This window comes from Phaenicophaeus curvirostris, chromosome 7, assembly GCF_032191515.1.
Source record: "Phaenicophaeus curvirostris isolate KB17595 chromosome 7, BPBGC_Pcur_1.0, whole genome shotgun sequence".
NCBI classification, from domain to species: domain Eukaryota; kingdom Metazoa; phylum Chordata; class Aves; order Cuculiformes; family Cuculidae; genus Phaenicophaeus; species Phaenicophaeus curvirostris.
The window spans coordinates 10,355,483-10,375,289 of NC_091398.1; the positions used below are offsets into that span (position 1 = coordinate 10,355,483).

Below are 19,807 nucleotides of genomic sequence, written 5' to 3' on the forward strand. Positions count from 1 at the left end.
TTTATGTTGATTATCTGCAAATTGCTTGTGATTCCCTCAGCATATACTACAACGAAATGGAGGACAATTCTACCTTTGTATTTGATACGTATTTAAAATTAATTTTTCTGTCCCCTTTTTTCCCCAGGCAGAAACTGTAGCATTTTGCGGGAAATGGATGTCATCCACAATAAGGATGAAAACTGTTATTGCTATGTGCAAAACAGAACTACTTGCTTACAGTACATTTGGTCGACTCTTTGGGTAAGAGGCTGTTTAGGGAATCATCGATATATGCAATGCATTTAGTGTGTACTTTTGCCAGCAAAGTGTATGATCAGTTAGGAAGATCAAGGCAGTATCTCTGAGTAATTTGTAGCTTGAATGGTGTATAAAATATGATAAAAACACAGGTGTGTGATCCTCCACTTCGGATGCAGTGAGGTTTGATCTCTATTAAAGGACGTCAACCCAGCTTATAGTAAAATGCCTCACAAACATTAAATTAGTCGCGTATTATTTTGTTGTACACCTTTTCTACTGATGCACCGCTGTTAACCTCTACAACAAATGTTTTGGCTTATCACCAAACACCTTTATAAAACTTTAAAATTTGGGGGTAAAATGCAGTTGTGTGACTCATTTGCTGTGGCATACCAGGCCACAGCATGAGAACCCAAGGTTTTTAAATTGTGACCCATGAAAAAATGTAAGTTGCAGTGCATTTCCGTTTTCCTGACTAAGGGAGTCATCTTACAAGAAACATGTTTAGAGTTTAGCTCAAAACAGTATAAAAGTCTTTTAAGAGTGGAAGCAATAATAGCTAAAGGAACAAACTGACTGTCTGTGGGTTTTTTTTTTCATGGGAAGTTATGTCTGTGGACAAGGGAAGTAAAGTTTCACTTCATCTCTGTTGGAGGAACTTGCTGTCAGATATCAGGAAGTGGAACATCTCTCTCTGTTCCCAGGACTGTTTTCCTCAGGAACACGCTGCAGATGTTTCTGTGAATGGCAGTAGCCTTCAGGTGGTGAAACCCTCCAGCAGCTGCACAAGCTGAGTCAGTGTTTAAAAGCAAGAAGTTCTCTTGATTTTTCCCCCAACAAATTGCTTGCTAACATGTTCTTTTCTCCCAGTAGAAGCCTGTTTCATTACCTATTGCATCACTTTTTTTGTAGATGGGTCTTTGTTGCCTAACAGGCCCTGATCAAGAGCTCACAACAAATTACAGTCTTCAAGATTATCCCATCTCAGAAGGTGGATGCAAACTTTTGGTGGAGGGAGGGTGCTAGGAACTAAGCAAGAAACTTCCTAATACCTAACAGGAACATGATTATATTTGAATTCGTGATTATGGTATCTTTCATTTTCCTTTATCCCTCTTCTGTCCCTAATGTGCAGATTGCATTATTAACTACAAGAAAAGGCAGACCAGTTTCTTACAGTTCAGGAGGTGAATTGGGAAGCCTATCCACAAAAGAAACTGTGGTCAAACAAATATTACTGGTTTTGTTAGAAATTGGTGTGTGGCTAAATGTTATAGTAAAACCAAACCCACTGACTTTTTGGATGGATTGAGGCCCCTCCATAGAGCTTTGTTGATGTTGAGTTCTCTGAATCACCTTGGAAGGCTGAAACAATTAATCTTTGCATAGTATTAATAACCAGGAGTAAACAACCAAGAACTGCACTAGTGTTTTATTTGCCAGCTCTCTGTACTAATTTTCATTACTACATGTGTGGATTACATGCTATATAGTTCCAGAAAAAACAAATACCCCAGTGATTCTGAGCTATTTCTCTATTTTGTTTGGTTTTAGGTAAAAATTAACAGCAGAGAAATGTTCACGTTTGAGCCTGTTGCACAAAAAAGCAATTGTCACAATTCAGAAACTGTTTTGGAGTTTGTTGTGTGTGCTGTTCAAATCTTCTGGAAACCAGAAATATCTACAGAAACTTTCATAAGCATAAAACAATATGGAGAGGATATTTGTTTCAAAATACAGCCCTTCAAAAATGAACCATACACTGTGAGTGTGAAATGAGAAAGTAAGTAAAAAATTTCAAATATATATATAAAAATATATATTGCTGGTGTTACTGAATGTACCATCTCTACTGTAAGAGGACTGAGACTTTTCTGTTGATATTTTATGTAAAAAATATTGCAGATTGAATTAGTCTAAAGTCCATTTCTATTCTCCCCCTCCTTCTTTTTTTAGTGCTAGATGGAAAGCTCCTGTTTTTGTTTGTAGCTGGAATTTTTCTGTATCATTTTGCAAACAGCCTGAGCAGGTGAGTACTAGCTGCTGGGTTTTGACCTTCTTTCCCAGTGCATCTTCAGTCTGTTTTCAAAGCTAAAGAGGCGGTTCTTTGGGAAACTGAAATAAGGAAACTAAACAAATATTTAAAACTTCTTCGTGCCATTTGTGTTTGGACAGATTGTGACATGTCTGGGAGTGCTGCAGTCCATTAATCACTCAGCTGTGTTAGGGTTCTTGTACCCAAGCACTGTGCACTGGGCAACACCAAGACAATCCTCAATGAACAAGTGTGTTGATTCAGAAAACTCCTCTCTCCCTTTTGTAGACTAGTGGTGTTAGCTGAATGCTAAATAACGCTACATTTATTATAAACAATGCTCTCTTGCAGGCAGAAATGCTTAGGGTGGTAAGGGAATCTGCAGACTCATCTGTCTCCACCTTCAGGCCAACCTTTCCCCATTCTACTTTTGATGTATGTTTTGCGTAGCATGTCAGGGAGGATACTTAATTGTTAGACCAAAACCTGTGGCCCATGACATCAAAGCAAAATGAGTCACAAATTGATTGTCAGGAGGCACCTCTAAAACAAGCAGAGCAGCAATAGGTATTATAGAGTTAACTGAATTTAAAAGTCAGATTTTATACGTGCATAAGCTTATGAAAAAAACTGGTGGGTTTGTGAGGTTTTTTTTATGTTTTATGTTAAAAAAAACCAACCCTTTTTTGCAGTACAGAAACATATTGGCACATAGAAGAAAAAGAAATGACCAGAAACTAGAAGGGCAATGAAATCAGAAATAGTGTGAGCTTTAAAAAAGCCAACGCAATCTCCTAGCCTGTAATAACTCTAGTGACCTTAAAATATCTGTTAGGAATTTTTTCTTACATGGATTTAACATTAAACTGTGCTGGTTAACCGTGTAACTACAACTCTAACCTACAGCTGTGTTAAATTTTTACTGAAGATCACTGCCATTTTTACACATGTTGGCATGTTAACCGATTATAAATCATACTTCTCACCATATTCTCTCTTCTTCTCTTACAGGAGTACCGAGTTCTTTTACCTTTCTGGAATAATACTGGGTGTTCTTGCTCTGCCAATCTTTGTCCTATTGACACTTAGAAGGTTTATTCCAAAGGTAAATCTACATTTATAAAACAAACTACTACTACTACAACTACTACTACTACTAGCAATAATTTAAAAAAGCACCAGAATACAGGAAGAGTACAGAGTAGAGTGCAGAGCCAGATTCTTACCTTGCTCTGGTTTTGTGGCCAGATAACTCCACTGAAATGACTGCAGGATTGTTTGCATCAAGTAATTATGTCAGAATCAAGTTCTAGTTAGCTTGCTCCCAAGTTTAAAGTAAACAGGAGGTTGTTGATGTACAAGAATAATTTAGTCTGAAATATGAATTATTTTTATTGGAGTGGAGCTAGGCTTAGTTTTTGAATCTATGAACTGGTCTAAATCAAATGCAGTTTTAGTGGCAAGTGGGACAGATTCTATTCCATTCACCAGTGACAATTTATTGCAAGGCAGATGTGAATTTTTCCTCTTCTTTTATAAAGTCTGTGCATTCCCACAATATTGCTGAGATACATTAACTGGGAATACACTGCAGTAGGCTTGTACTGTCCCATTGGGACAGAGTACACAAATGCAGAAATGCAGTTGCTCCACTCAGAATTGATATTATTTAGTTGTAGTGTGCAGAGCACTGTACAGTGGAAGTCTAACAGAGATCATAAGCCCTACAGGGAACTCAGGCAAAACCAAATATGCTATTTGGTGGATCTACAGATATTTGGTTTTGCCTGAGTTCCCTCACACATAGTGGTCCCAATTCTGACTTGACATTTTTTTATTGTGAAAATCCTTGTTTAATTTCCAGCACAGTATCTTCTGGATCTTAATGAGTGGCTGCTGGATGTCCTCTCTCTATTTTATTTACTGCTTCAAAGAGAATATGCACTGGTTGTGGTCTGAACACAGAAACTACTTGTTGGGTAAGAAAATTTTTAAAAACTGTGCTGCACATTGTGGTTTCATTTAGTGGTTACATGAATACCTGTCCATAAAAACCAAAATCAGATGACTCATTTAGGGAGTACTTCTAACCCATAGACACTAGAATAGTCCGGAGGTTCCTAATCCACTTTTTTAAACTCACATTTTATCATTAAATAAGAAGTTTGACGTAGTGGGCCAGTAGCATCTTTAAGAGCAGATTTTGCCTGTATTACTTGTTTATTGATTTGCCATTACATCCTTTCCTGTAACAGCAAAAAGGCAGCATTACTGGTTTGTATTATGCGGGATCTGGGAACTGGATCCACAAGTTGCAAACTGGATGAGGCTGCAGAGGCTGACAAATACAGTGATCTGGCACCTGCCTCGACATTCTTGCATAGAGAGAGAGAATTCACATGCAGCTTATAGCACCAGCCAACAGCTGTTTATAGGTGACCTTGTGAACTCTGCATCCTTTTGAAATACAATGCACATACAACACAATGCAGGTCTCAGACAACACAAGAATCATCAGGCTATACTTTGTAGCATCTGCAAGCTTTGTGAACCAAACTAACACAGTTTATGTGGGTAGTTTGCATCTTTTTCTCCATGTCCTCCTTTTCTGTTTCTACAGGGTATTTTCTGGCTGTTGGAATTACCAGCTTTGCCGCTTGCTATCAGCATGGACCGCTTACCACTGAACTGAGCATAACCTTGTTCATGTGGACGTTACAATTAGCAGCCTTTGTCTTGATATATTGTGGTGTGACCATGCCTCAAGTTGCGTATGCAGTAATAGCAGTCAGCCTCTGCTCAAAAGGCCTGTGCTACCCCCTTGGTGCTGCCTGTCACCTGGGCAGGTTTGTATGTAGTTGTGAATGTCCTAGTCCCTGTGTCACCAGGAAATACGGGAGGCTAATAATGAAAAGCACTCTTAGACTTCAATAATGATTTATTAATTTCTAGCACTAGTTCATATTTTACCAAACGTAAAGCTGCAAGAAAAAAGGTTAAGATCCCTGAGACACAAGAATTTAGTTTTTATCCACTTGGCAGTTTTAATTGTGAGTTTTATTCTGTAGAGGATGGAGAAATGTGACTGTGCTCTTAAGTACAAATGTAGCACCTTCTAGTCTGCAACATATGGCACCCAAGTATTTCTGTTCGGTTGATCGATTAGACTGCAGCAGTGCTGCCTTGGTTTCACACATAGTGAGAAAATCTGCAGGTAACTTGTTCTGAATTTTACAGAATAAAACAATGTCCTGTCACCTAGGAAGCAGAGCTTAAAAAGTGACAATCCGTGTAGAGTTCAGAGCCTGTGTCCACAAAAATAACAGTTTCTATGGATTTTAGTTTTCCAAGGTTATTATCCTAGTTGTACATGTCTACCTTTAACTCATGGAAACTGTTGCCACTTCAGAGACATTGCCCTTCAGAGACATTCCCAGAGAGCCCAATTTATATGGTGGCACTTGGAATGGGAACTGCTTGCAATATGTAGACCTTAGTTTGCTTGTTTTCATTAGCGATACTAGAATTACGTGTTTGCTAATCCTTGAATTTGAAGCATGTTTTATCACAAAAACTCAAATGAAGCTTCTAAAAAGTCCTGCCAATTTACATCTGGTTTTTACCTTCAGTAATAGTATCCAAATTAAGAGACTTTAGTGCAGACTGCTCTGTGGCTCTGGACTTCTGCTGAACTGCAGAGCACCTGCAAGAGGCAAAGGCTAGAACTGCCATAACTAAAAGAATAAAACTCAAATAATTTCTTTTTTAAAAAGTATTTTACACATTATTTAGTTTTGAAGAATGTATTGCTTTGCTCTTGTGTTCTTTTTGGGTATTAAAGTGTGGACTGGGTTGAAGTTTTTTTATTTTACATAGAATATATCATTTGTTGAAGGCTGATTTTTTTGCCTGCATCTGAGAAGCACCAGCTACTTCAAAAACTACATAAAGGATCAATACTTACCTGATATAAGCAGGTTCAGCTCACTCTGAAATCAGTAAGATTTGGCTATGCATTCACACAAGTCAGACCATGCCTGTTTTCCACATGGACCTTTTTTTTGTTTTTCATTAACATAAAGCCAGAAAGCACTCAGGTATAGATCTCCAACATTTTCTTAGGAGAATGATGATGAGAGTTTTTCTTTTCTGTTTCAAAACACTAAGCAGTAGCACCAAACTGTGAGGCCGTGATGCCAGATATGCAGTTCAGAGCAGCAGATACATAAAAATAACTATGAGTGTTTCATTATTTGTTGTGAAGGTCAGTACTGATCCCACTGAGCCAGCAAGACATTTAATGTTTGACCAGAGTAAGGGCTACAGTTCATTCTTGCTTTACAGGGAAATAAGGAGGAAAGTGAATGCTGCTGGTTGGAGCAGGTGTTACTATACAGAGCTGGAAGTTTTATGGGCATCCAGCCCCTGCTTATCTCGTCTCACACAACATTTAAGTTGAAAGCAGTCGACAGAAGGGAACAGAACATGGCACACTTTCTAATTGATATTTAATTATATTATACATTGCTCAGCAGCAGCTAAAAAAACATCAGATTGTAAACATTTTGGCCTCAGACTACTCAGTTTTGTAATTTAAAGCAAGATTTAGGAGAAGCGAGCTAGTAAACAACATGAACAACTCATAACAGACTTGGAAGGTTGCTTATCTTTGGAGTTATACATACAGACTGGGTTTTGAGTCAGCCTATGTCTCTGCACAGATACCTTTTGCATATTGCACCTAAAAATGGTTAAGCAAGCAGCCGTATATTTAACTCTGTGAGATTTTAGTCCATGGATGAACAATAAGGACCTGATCACAAGCTCATTGGATATCATCTGTGGAATTCTACAGCTTCAGTTGAAGACCTAGGGTAAGCAGGCTGGCTAACATTAGATACCTTGTCTCAAAATTTTAATGTAAAAAATGTAGCTCATCACCTTAAAAGTGATTAATGCATGTTAATACAGGTAGTAGATAAAAAGGATGGATAATAATTACATGCCAGAATACTTTAGAAATACTAACTGATTTAACTTCATTCTAGAAAAATGAAGAACCACTTTAAATCAAAACAGCTACTGTTTAAATACCTTACTGAAGAGGAGTATCGAGAGCAAGGTGAAACAGAAACTATCCGAGCTCTGGAGGAGCTACGCTTATTCTGCAGGAACCCTGACTTCCCATCATGGTTAGCTGTTTCCAGACTCCAGTCCCCAGATAGGTAAGAAAATCTGTTCCCGGTGAATTTATCTTGTGCGCAGTCAGACATGCAGATGATTTTGTCTACTTGGGTAATCCCACTAAAGATCACAGCTACACCTCTCAAGGGCATTACTTGCTGGTGGTATTAAACCCCCTGTTTGATTCTCTCCTGCCATGAATTACTCCAGGTTTGCAGATGTTCATAGCTAATTCATGCTAATGGGAGCTTCCCCTAAAACATAGAGGCTTCCCACAGTGACTATGCAAGCTCCTACACAGTGACTCGGTAGCCGTGTAACTAGCAAAATGTCCCTCTCTCCAGTTTTCAGAAACACTTTCACATTGTGTAAAATTGGGCCAGGCTGAAGATAACATGCACAAGTATTACCTGCAACTCCAACTGCAACCCTGCACAGCCAAGAAATCCTAAGACTAAGAATATATGTAAAATAAATAATTAGTGCCTGCACCTAAGAAACACAGCAGGTAGAAGAACTACTCCAAACATAGCTTAAGAGACAAACAGGGGTTAGGAAGGGAAAGGTCAGATAAACGCAGACGGAAGATACCGCAGAATATAAATTAATCGTGGTGGTGAATTTCTTTCAAAAACAAGACTTCAAGATTTCAGAAGCAGAGTTTCATATATTACTCAGCCACTCCCACAATTTCAGAGCAGTCCCAGTCAGGTTGTAATTTAATCAATAAAAACTTAGAAGTAGTTTCAGAAATGTCATCTTCCTTGGATGGGCATGCAGAGAGGCCCTCTGCCAGGTTTTACAGATTTACTGCTAAACCCTCTTTATTGTTTAAGATACTTGCATTTTGTTGCATGATTGAAAGATTAAAAAACCAAAAACTTAATGCAAGATTGCAAAACAAGATATCACCAAATGCACAAAACAGACAATTAAGACACACATATTTCCCAGCCATCATTTAGTTAATGTAGTGCTTAACAAGTGTTCACTGTGAAAGTACAAAAATGAAAAGGAGAACCAACAGAAGTCTGATTTAAAGCAGAGTGCCCCTTCGGGCTTCCATGAAGCACCAGAAGATCGTTCAACACAAGGCAAACCTGTAAAACACAGCTAGTCCAGTGCTGTTCCCCATTTAGAATAACAGTGCTTCCAAGAAGAGCGAGGTGACAACATTCATCTCACAGAAATGTTAAGTCTAAAACGTAAATTATTGATCAGTTTACCAGAACTCCAGAATGTAGCTGCCGTTCCTTTTTCTTACATTTCTCTGATGCTGTCGACACTTACCCAGGTGTCAGAACTGCCGTCTGTTTCCACACACTTGCCAGAAGCCTCCAGCTCTACTCTCTCTCTTCAGTGTAGCTGCTGTAAGATTTGCAGCAAACTGAAATGCAGGGACAGTGCTAAGCTCATGTTTGATTCTGCCAGACCTCCTGTTTGGCATTTACTTGGAGCAGCTGGAGAATTTCCAGTCTGCAGCCCAAGTTCACCAAAGGCAGGAATTCTTTGGCAAGACATTAGCTCAGCTTGCCCAGACTGTGCATGCAGCACCAGAAGCAAGGCAATAGCACAGCAATATAGGAGTGCAGACTTCTCACCAGTTCTTCTTTTGTTAGCAATGTCAACTTACCGACTTCTACAGCCTTTGTCTCAAATACAGCTTCATTTTTAGAAGCTAAAGTACCATCTCTCCAACTGTACAAAGGCTTACCCTGGGTTACCCGCGAGTACTGATTAAAGATGTGAAAACCAAGTTAAGTCTTCCTGCTTAGTCACACAACCTTGCACATGGCCTCCAGAAGAGCAAATGTCACTTACATAGAAAGACTGAAGATGAGGCAGGAAAACAAATAATCTGTTGCGATTTACTCTGGTGTTGAGGTCTCACTAGCTCATGCTGCAGCTTTCCCCCATCTGCACTGCCTGTGGGCACCTCCTTGCAACATCCCTATTCTTCCACAGGACCCCCTGCATTTACAGTATTTGTTTCATTTCTCTGCTGATTGCTTGTCCCTTTAAAAATCTGGCAGGTTTGCAGATTTTGTTCTGGGGTCTGCCCACGTCTCACCTGCAGAAACAAAGGTGCATGATGAGGAATATGGCATTGGGAGTATCTTCTTGGAAGCACAGCTCTTTGAGACAAGGGCAAAACCTGAGCAGGATGATCCAGCCAATTCCATCCATGAAAGAGACAAAGAGGATGAAGATGAAATACATAAACAAATTTCATTTCCATATGATACTGAGTTGCTCTGAGCTTTGGGAAATGACAAAAAAAAAAAATAAATAAAAGGAACACACCACAGTAATCCTAGAAAGGAAAGATAAAGACCAAGAACTCACATTTCTGAACAAACTGTTCTCTCTATTACTAATGCTGCCCAACTACAGCAACAGAAGGAGACCACTGGGGCTGTTCAAGTGAAGAGGATTCTCGGGCTATTGGTACTTAACCTGGGGAAGCAGATGTTGCTGATTTCCATAGCAAGTACTGACAGCAGCCTGTCCCACCAGGATGCTTTGTTTTTCCAAGGATATTACCTCTAGAGAGCAGAAATTGTTTTGGCCTTTTTCACTGTCAAGTCCTCTGTGCTGACCACTGGAGGGAGGAGAAGCCGTAATTAATGCTTTGCTTTTACTAAGTACCCAGTGTGTCAACAATTTTAATAATGCTGTTAGTGTGGTGATGAACTACTTTTATTGTTTGTGAGACTTTTCAGTGCTAAAGATCATTAGAGAGTTAACATAGCCAAACAAGGCTTGTTTGCTCTTCTGGCTTGGCTGGTTGCTAGCTTCATTTTGCCTCTCCACTTTTGTTTTAAGCTCCTCTTCAGAACGCTACCTGACTTCTCACCCTCTATTTGTGTTGTTCTGTTCCTGGTCTCTGCTGTAGTTACTTTGTTCTTTCTGTGTCTTTGTTTCTTCATACATGCTCCTTCCCTCCTCTACAGGTCCCTCTCTGCTGAACCTTTCCTCAGACTTCTGCTTCTCGACTTCTGACAACTGCAGATGATTTGGGAGAGGATTTCCATCCTGAGATATGTTTTTACTAATGCTTTCAATGCCACTGTCTTTACCCCAAGGGGTGCTGTCCTCCACTCCAGGCCTCCCAACAGCCCAGAAACAGGCAATAGGTTCTGAGGCTGTTTCAGCTGTTTGGAAGAACTGTGGTCAGCAGAGCTGGATGAAGCTGTAACCATGTAATGGGGAACACAGATAATCCCCCCAGAGCTCTGCTGTCCTCAGAGTACTCAGTAGTTTGCTCATTCACTATAAAGTGGAAAGTAATACCTGACAAAACAGGAAGGGAGGGATACCTGGCCCCTACCTCCCCTTTTTCAGCCCTCTTTGGGACTCACTACAGGAGGTGCATGGGAGGAAAATAAAAGAACAGGGAGAGAAATCTAGACAGACAGATGTCTTTCAGCTTTACAGTCCTGGGCTACAGAGTAGATCATGCCCTTCAGTTCATGCACGTGCAGAGGTCATTTCCTTCTTTCATCCTTTAGACTATCCCTATGTTCTTCTATCTTCACCTTCCTGTTTTCCTTCACTGTCTCCAAACTGCAGAAAACAAAAGACCATTAATTCTGTCACTGTCTGATCTTACAAACACACCAGTGGGGGTGGTGGGAAGCACATATTTGTTTTAAAAGGGATGGCTGTTCTTTGTAGCATTCCCAGTGATGCGGCATAACTTCAGCAGTGCATGCACTATTGTGATTTCTCATTGTCAATCTCTGGACAAGGAAGAAAAATCTGTTACCTCTAACAATGCTAAGTGCTGCCATACCACATTCCAAGAGCTGCTCTCTGCAAAATAAAACTCGGAGTTAGTACTTGAAAGCCATACTTAACATGGTCCTTCCTCTTTATATTATTTCAACTTTCCTTAATTTACAAGAGAGGTGCATAACACCCTATTGTGCCATATATATATGAAAACATATGCAGAATCTACAGCATGTGTAGCAGAGAAAAGCCCTGTCAGGCAGGGGATCCAAACACTCACTGGTAAACTACAACATCCAAAAACAGAGAGCTCTGTTCAGGAAGGCCTAGCATTAAGAGTCACCTCCAAGAATGCTGCTACGACCAGTTCACAGTTCAACTGCTACTCTTTGGAAGCCAGGCTTGGTGGATTCTGTCACTAGCTGGAAGCATTAGCTGTTGTGAAAATGGGGGAAAGCCTCATCTTTGATGGTTTGGGAAAAGGATGGAAACCCCTCTGAAGAGTTACCTTGTGGACTCAACAATTTTTCTTTGCCTGTGTCATCATGATGAAAATGAAGTAGTCAAAATTATTCAGTCAAAAAAGGATACTTGAAGAGCTGCCATAGATGTTTTTTGCATGTTTTAAAGCACACAAGTTTTTTTCAGTGTACTTTGTAGCTAGCTAAGAACTCCCATCTGTGTGATTTAAGGCCAAGATGGAAAATCAGATTTATTCCACAGTTTTTCTGTATTTCCTCTCTTCAGTGAGATGGTGATGATTATCCTTCTGTAAGTACATGATATGTATTTATTGACAATAGCCCGGGCACTACATTAAGATATTTCACCCATGCAGTAGGTTAAATGGAAAAGACCCCCCAAACCAGTCAATTACATTTTTCAGGCATTGTACTTTTTTTCCTAAATTATTTAGAACAGTACCAGGTCCACCTCCTCCCACATGGGAAAAAATCCACCACCAACCTATGTTTTACGATGAAGTCTGATCATTTGCCCGGTATGGGTAAATGCTAGAGCAGGAAACCACTAGGTAGATCCAAGACAGAAAGGCAGCAACGCACAAGAAAGATGGCAGCTGCTTCAGTGGATGGCTGAGAGTGCAAAGATCCCGCCTAAGCCTGTTCCAACGTTGGCAGCATTTGATAAAGAAACTCTCCCCCACCCCCCAGCTGACTGCTGTCATTTCAGCCTTTTGCCAGCTCGACTTGCATAGTGCTCCTGTGCTAAGGAGGTTACATATGCTTTACTGAAACACAGTCGTTAAGTGCTGTCCAGTGTTCTGCCAGGAACAGAATCTGGATGTTAATTCATTGCCTTAACTGTTGTAAATGGCTTTCTTCCTTAGCAAACAATGAGTTACATACATTTTCTATTTCATGGTGTTAGGAACCAGGTAGAATATTGTATTTATTTTGTATCTGTGGTACAGCACACACGATAGACTGTCTTGTACTTCCACAATTTTTTTTTTTTTAAATAAAGTATTTTTCAACTATGTGGTTCTCCCCACAACAGCAAGACAAGGAGGAGCCAAGCAAACTGGGTGTGTTCATGTGCCATGGTTTTTCTCCCTCAATGCAGATTTAAGGAATGCTAATTGCACATTAGCTATGGCTTCTCCAAAATGGAGTGTCCTCTCTACCTCAAATGCATCCCTGAAGGAACCTGCCACTCTCCTTTCCCGCTCCTGATGGATCCAAGCCACCACAAAGGCAGATTCGTAAGGTGACAAGTGAGGTCTGGCAGCTGCATGCAAACAACAAAACAAAACTAAGATCTCTCCCTGTCATCACTTTTGTATGCATACAAGCCAATCACTTGAAATAGTAAAAATTTTCACTGTCCTACACCTGAGATAAAAATAAATTCCAGAGAAACATGGCTCTGTAAAGGGCAGGTGCAATAGTGCAGATATAATAAGCAACAGAAATGGAGTATTTCCATACAAGCTGACATAACCTGCACTTAGCAGGCTCCACCTCAAAGCTGCAAGGTGACAAACATCATCCAATTTTGACTTTCACTCATGATGTCCTGCAGATGTCCCTATCAGCCTGTTCATGATGCACAATGGTGTGCATCCCTTACATCCTCCTTGCCCCCCTACAAGGGAATTCGTGCCTACAGTCAGATTTTATTGTGAAACAGGTTTTAACACTGTGCAGGAGTGATTCCCAGTCTCTGGGGTCACTATCCTCCAGGTAGCGAACCCGGAAAAAGGTTATGACTGTTAAGTTATTTTAGTGCAAGTGATGACATTCACTGCTGGCACCATAACATCAGCAAATATAATACAAGTTCAGACTGATACTATTAAATACATTATGGATATTTTATATTTCTTACTACAGTTTTTACAGTTTCACAAATATCAAAACGCAGGTGTACATGTCCATTTTGCAACACAGAATGACTATAGAATTCCAAAAAGAGCAGGCATTTCAAATACACAATTCTGAAGTGTAAACACACAGTGCATAAGCTCTTCACCTCACAATTCAGGTGCTATGCAGTAGCAGCTAAGTTAACGCTGTGCAGCATTAACTCAGCAAATGGTTGGTTTGCCTAAAGATGGATTTTAGCATCCTTCTGTCTCGTCACCTCTTCAGTCTTTAGTTTTCCCCAAGTTATACAAGCATACAATAAATACATCTCTGATTTTAAAGGACACTTAGACAAGTCATGAGGATCTACGTGAGTACAGTACATTTAAGTTCAAGTGCAAAAACAGTAACTAGTGGCCAGTCATTGATGCTTCTTGTTATTGTCTATGGTGTTGGTCCCAGGCACCACCAGAAAATGGGTTGTTCTAAAGCACAGCTACAGGGCACCCCTCCAGCCAAGCTAACTGGGTGTCATGGTGGGCAGAACTACGCACTCCCCTTCCTGCTTCCCTGCTGCCTTCTCCTCTCCCTTGACCCTGTGCTCCTGTTTGTCTTGCCTCTGACTGTACCAACCCACAGCACACACCTTTCCCACACAAGGCCCGTCACATCACACATATCTGACTTTAAGGAGGGCTGAGCAATATTTCCTCAGTCCTGCAGAAGCCAAATGCTCAGAATCTCACCAGAACAAGCTGCAAATGGGCAAATGGGCCAGGATACTCTCCTGACTAAACCCCCTGACTCTTCCCTGGGCCCAAGGCCTTCCCTCCAGCAGCAGTTTTCACTGTGCACCAGCACGAAAAGCATAATGAAACATAATCCAAAGTCTTCCAGTGTCTTGACATTGGGCAAACTAGTTTCCTAAACATACTGCAATTTAGTTACATTTGCTTCCTCCTGAGAATCTCACTCTACTTGACTACTGCAGCAACAACTTTGTCCTATAATCCTAATCAAGATTTTCAGGTGATCCCTCCCTATCCCCCACCTTCCCTAGGCACTTAAAGCTTACTGTTTTCTTAATAAATAACCACAGTAACTACACTGCATTAACTAAACCATTGTGTAGATGATGAAATAAAAACCCAAAAAGACAGTATGTCCACTGAAACCCTTGATCAACCTTGGGTTGTGCAATCCTGATAAAAGATTCTTGTCTTGATACAACATCAAACCTAAAATTACCCAAACATGTACAAACTATGCCGAACTGAAGGGCTGCAAGCACAGAGATTTCCTTCTTCAGAAGCCTTCCTCCAGCTTTTTTGTTTCACTAAAACTCCAGTTCAAAATATTTTCTTTGCAGAACTAAACCTTTATCTTAAACAAGGTAACATTAGCTTCAAAACCATATTCTTTGAATATGTGTGTATTTTACTTAATCCATCACCATAAAATGAAGATACGCTTCCTAAAGTTACTCTGCTTCTGAGAAATCTTCACAGAGACAGTTTCATGCTGTTCCTGTATTTATTGGATCTGGTATTTTCTAATAGACTATGCAGGGAAGCTCAGTTTCTCCCCTAAAAAGTATTTTCATTTTGTCTTGGGGTAAATTCAAAGAACATCATCCAATTAAGTCAGACACTGTGCCTCAACAAGTGAGGAGTGAACTCCTTTTTTCTACAGATTGCAAAGAAATCGCATAGCACTTCACTCAGCTTTAACAAAACAGCCAAGAATTCTTCCTACCGTTAGATCTGGCCACATCACTTCCCTCAAGAATTCTGAACTTTTGGCTTCCTGCTCATGTTGCTCTGTGTAGTCATATGAATATTCTTTATATAGTTCAAAGCTTGCACTGCATCACATCATGATCATTAAGACGAAGTCCTACTTTTGAGCTCCTACTCCAGCGTTCCCAGGTGAGAAGCAGAATTCCATGCACTGGATTTGGTAAGATGAGCACATCTCAGGGCCCTGCAGCAGCAGGCTGAGCATCATGATCCAACACAACATGGCTGTCATCTACTTGGGAATCTGATGTTGCTGTAGGTGTTGGTGCAGAACAATTTCTGGATTGCCCAGAATCTGTCGGATTTTGGGGTTGTCTTGCTGAGCTGGCTGATGAAGCACTGCAATTCTCATTGATTTTCTGAAGAGAGGGAGAAAAGGATTGCATGCAGAAGTAAGTAAAGACATTTGCAATACTATCCCCAGAGGGATACCCCCAGATGCATTCAGGCACTTCTGGAAATTCACAAAGCACTTACTTGGAATGCCCGCAACATAACAAATCAACTTAAAGAAGCAAAGCAAAAGTAGTACATTTAAATCCAGATGACACTAACAGCAAGCAGACAGTAGCTTACCTTCCATTTCTTTTCCTAACTGCACTTTCCCAAGAAGCATGCAAAAAACAAACTTGTTGTGTTTCAAGTGGAAAAAAAAGCACAATTAACTGGAGTTCAGAGTGTTCAAACAAGATCATTCTTTTGACCAAACAATTCTGTAAAATTCTTTCATGCTCCTTTAATAGTTTTCCTCAATAGTACCCTCCCTCTCCAGGACACTGCTCAGACATTCTGACCGGCAGAATTTTCTCAGTACTGATGAATGATTCCATCCAGTCTGCTCAAACAAGCCTTACTATGGAACATAAGAGCACATTTAAACACCAGTTACATTCCCCTGGGCTGAAACAGCAAGCCTCCTCAGCAATACATTTCACATCAGAAGACAACACACTGTCTGCGATTAACTGTAAATGATTATTTGCTTTGCCTTGAAGAACAGAATATTGCAACTTGGTCCCTTTGCTTGAAGGGCTATAAGCAAGCAGTAGCAAAATCAAGCCAAAATCTTAAATAAGAAAGAATAATTTTTGTCACTAATTCAATTTTTGCTGCACTGACCCTCCTTCCAAATTCTCTATTTTCATTTTAAGAAGGCTTTTTCTAATTTCAGTATTTTAATATTACCAGCCTAAAATAAATGACTGAGCACAAATACTGAAACATTTTGGAGCAGCTTTGCACTTTTGGGGCACTGCAAGAGGAATAAGAGGTTTTGCAGAATACACTCAATGAAGAAAATAACACAACGGAGTGGCACTGAATTTTGGCACCTCAGCAAGAACTACTTTTATATCAGCACTGTATTTTGACAGGAAGGAAAGAATAATTAAGAGATCATGTGCCATAGAGAACAGGCACAAAAGCTTTTCTGGCCTCTTCACAATTCTAAATGCAGCAGCTGGGTTGTGTCCAACGTTGTCAGACAAGTCCACTCTGCCACCACTCAACTGCAAAACCTTCTTTTCTTGCCATTTTCATTGCAGAAGTTCTGTGCAACTGCTTTTCTCTGTTCTAAAATGGGACACCTTATACTAACCAAGACCCTGAGGACATTTACCAGTGGGAAATAGAGCAGTTTGTCTGGACAAATTACTTTGATGCCAGAGACCCTGTGATATCTTCAGTGGCACTATATAAACCACATCCTTTGACTTAGGGAAGCTCATAAACAAAGAAAAACCCCAACCCACCTACATCACACATGCCTGCAATATAGTTTCACGAATAAAGACAAATAAGAAAGGCAGGAGACTGCTGACCAGGTGAAATTCCTACACATGCTGCTCTGCTGATTCACACTCCTACCCCAAATTACCCATTACTAAAGACAGCAGTTGTTGAAAAGGCATTTCTGTGTTTACACCTACCGGGTGCATAAGAAGGAACCTCACCTACTCCTTCCAGACAGGTAAACACAGTGGTTTTAACCATGCTGTTCTAGAGCTTGCACTGATAACATTTCCCAACTTTGTTAAGCAGTGTGCTTTAGCTCCTGCTGAAAGGCATGTCCAAAGCACTAGAAGACAGTTCAGGATCCAACCCCATCCAATCATCGATGAAACTATTAAAGGTATTTGGGGGGGAGACTGGGCAGAAGGGAAATGGTGCACAGTAAGCACCAGTAATCAAACATTTTCAGTCATGGAATGGCTCTTATCTGGCCTAACTCTGGATTTAAAAAAGAGATTAAATTTTTTTGAACAGAGGGCTCTGTATCCCACCAGTAGTTTTCTGGAACACCTATTTCTAAGACCACACAGATGTCTGACAGCATCACCCAAGGAAGCAAACGCAAAGAGAAATAATTTTAAACTCTGCTAAGCAGCTGTGCCTCTTCATGTTCATTTATCAACTTAAAAATTTTGCAAAATGCATAACCAGCACATTCCAACTAACATGAAAACAAATGTAAACTTAAAGGGAATTCAAGTATATCCAGGCCTGTAAAACGAAGACTCTTTCTATGTCTCTCCCACTCCTCCCATCTCCTGGAAGATAACACTTGCAAAAATAGTTATTCCTGCTGAGCTGCACATAGAAAACAACACCATTTCATGCAATATTTCAACTACTGTGTCACAGTTCCAAATTTATTACAAGCTGACAGAGAATACCTGCCAGGTACTAACAGATTTACACAGCTATAAAGGTTTTCAAGCACCTAAAAAGGACGTAAGAGCAAGAACTTCCTGCACATTAGAAGATTACCTGCAAAGGCTGATTCTCCGGAGCTGGATTGGTTTTGGATAGTTTAACCACCTCTTTTATCTGGTAGACAGCATAAGCTAAGGTGACCCAAGGAGAAGAGCTGATGCCCCAGGCAGGCTTGTTCACATCCTCTTGCTCTTCTTGGTGTTTAGTTTTCTTTAGAGGGAGTCTGGGCTCAGTCCGAGGCATATCCTCTGACTGCTGTTGTACAAGGTCAATAGTTGCTATGGGAACAGGACTGGAAGGCACTGGGATCCTTTCTGCCAGCATTGTCTTTTCTGAAGTTTAAAACAAACAGCTTAAAAACAAATGCAAAGCAGACAATGAACATAAGTGTTTCTTGCTTTCACAATACAGTTATCACTGAAAGCTGAACACTGGCACAAACAGCCAGGAGTGAGACACACCACAATCTACTTACAGAAACACAACATGGAAGTTGCCTTACAAGCAAGGCTGTTCACAACTGCAGTGAAGTATTTTAGAAGTGTGCATAAACAGGAAGGGCTAGCAGGTATGAAGTGGTCCGTTCCCTGCAAGCTAGTAGAAATTCATGTTTTCAAGTTATATGGAAGAAGCCATTTTCATTTTATACGCAAACTGAAAATAAGTCTTTATACTTGCAGCAAACTTCTTTCTCTGCATAAGGCCTGCATCATCACTTGTACTCATAACCCTGCCTTCCAACAGGAACCATTCGGTGAAGTCACATGGCCTACATCATCAGAGCAGTCATTTCTGACATTAAAATTTCTCAACCTATTGATTTGACATAAAGTAGTTGTTCTTCACCAATTTTTTTTTTTTTTAATTAAGAAACGAACTATCCCTCCATAGTTACTATGTGGCTTTGCAGTTAGTGAGAACAAGGTTAGTGACACACTGGAGGAGAAAAAAATATCTCTTCACAGTTTCAGGTGAAGGAAGAAATCCTCCCAACAGACCTTCACACCTAAGGTCTACTGATAATCTGAAATAGTTCTCACAACTATCTTGAAACGTCACCCGTAAAATGACTGTCATGACTCAACACAACACACAATCTTGAAGAGCCAGGGTATTTATATACAAAAGGTAATTAAACAGATTGTTAGAAACCGTTGGATACTTCAAATAATAGCTGTATGATCTCCATGACTAACACATTTCATAAGTTTTGAGAAAATATTTTTTCTGAGTAGAAATATTTTACTGATTAAAAAGATCTTTCTTTCAAAATTATAAAACTGCATTTTGTTTACAGGCTCTTAGTACTGGATATTTTAAGCAGTGGCTGGATGTTCTCTAGTACTGAAGAAATGAAAAGAATAATCCTGCACACACTTGATTACATGTTTAATTCTACTCATCCAACTGGTCTGGCTGAAAGTAACCTAATTACTGCCACGCTTAAAATTAATATACACACTGTTCAGATGGGTAGTGTGACTTAAATGAAAACAAAAGACTGAAATAAACTAAATAGAATAAGGCCAACAAGAACAAACTGTTCTTTCATAGGTTCACGTGTAATTAACCAAAAGCTGATGGGAAACTTAAGCAGTAAATATCCTTTTCACCTTTCCATTTTTTGCCATTATCACTTGAACAGAGGTGAAGAACATTCTAGCAAAATAAATATTTGAACACGTCAGTGCAGGCAACTCGATAACTCATCAAGGACAAATGATTTAATATTTCAACTAAAGAAAACTAACTTTCATTTCATACTGAGA

At 39.9% G+C, this 19,807-nt stretch overlaps 2 protein-coding genes across 5 annotated transcripts in view; one reads left to right on the plus strand and one right to left on the minus strand.

Moving 5' to 3' along the window:
- On the plus strand, window positions 1-10,202 carry NEMP2 (nuclear envelope integral membrane protein 2). The gene is given in 8 exon segments (XM_069860760.1): window positions 1-243; window positions 1,798-2,026; window positions 2,200-2,272; window positions 3,290-3,383; window positions 4,143-4,257; window positions 4,899-5,124; window positions 7,327-7,503; window positions 9,496-10,202. Coding segments are annotated over 8 exon segments (1,230 nt in total). The 5' UTR covers window positions 1-153; the 3' UTR covers window positions 9,722-10,202.
- Window positions 10,203-13,518: 3,316 nt separating this feature from the next.
- Window positions 13,519-19,807, minus strand: part of MFSD6 (major facilitator superfamily domain containing 6) — a 36,874-nt gene continuing 30,585 nt past the window's right edge. For 2 of the 4 annotated variants that reach the window (XM_069860745.1, XM_069860746.1), the window contains exons 6-7: window positions 18,093-18,370; window positions 13,519-15,682 (exon numbers count right to left, since the gene is read on the minus strand). In XM_069860745.1, the coding sequence (XP_069716846.1) occupies window positions 15,500-15,682; window positions 18,093-18,370 (461 nt within the window). In that variant the 3' untranslated portion in view covers window positions 13,519-15,499. Of the gene's footprint in view, window positions 15,683-15,899; window positions 15,952-18,092; window positions 18,371-19,807 lie in introns of all 4 variants that reach the window. The other 2 variants (XM_069860747.1, XM_069860748.1) reach the window with 2 other exon arrangements.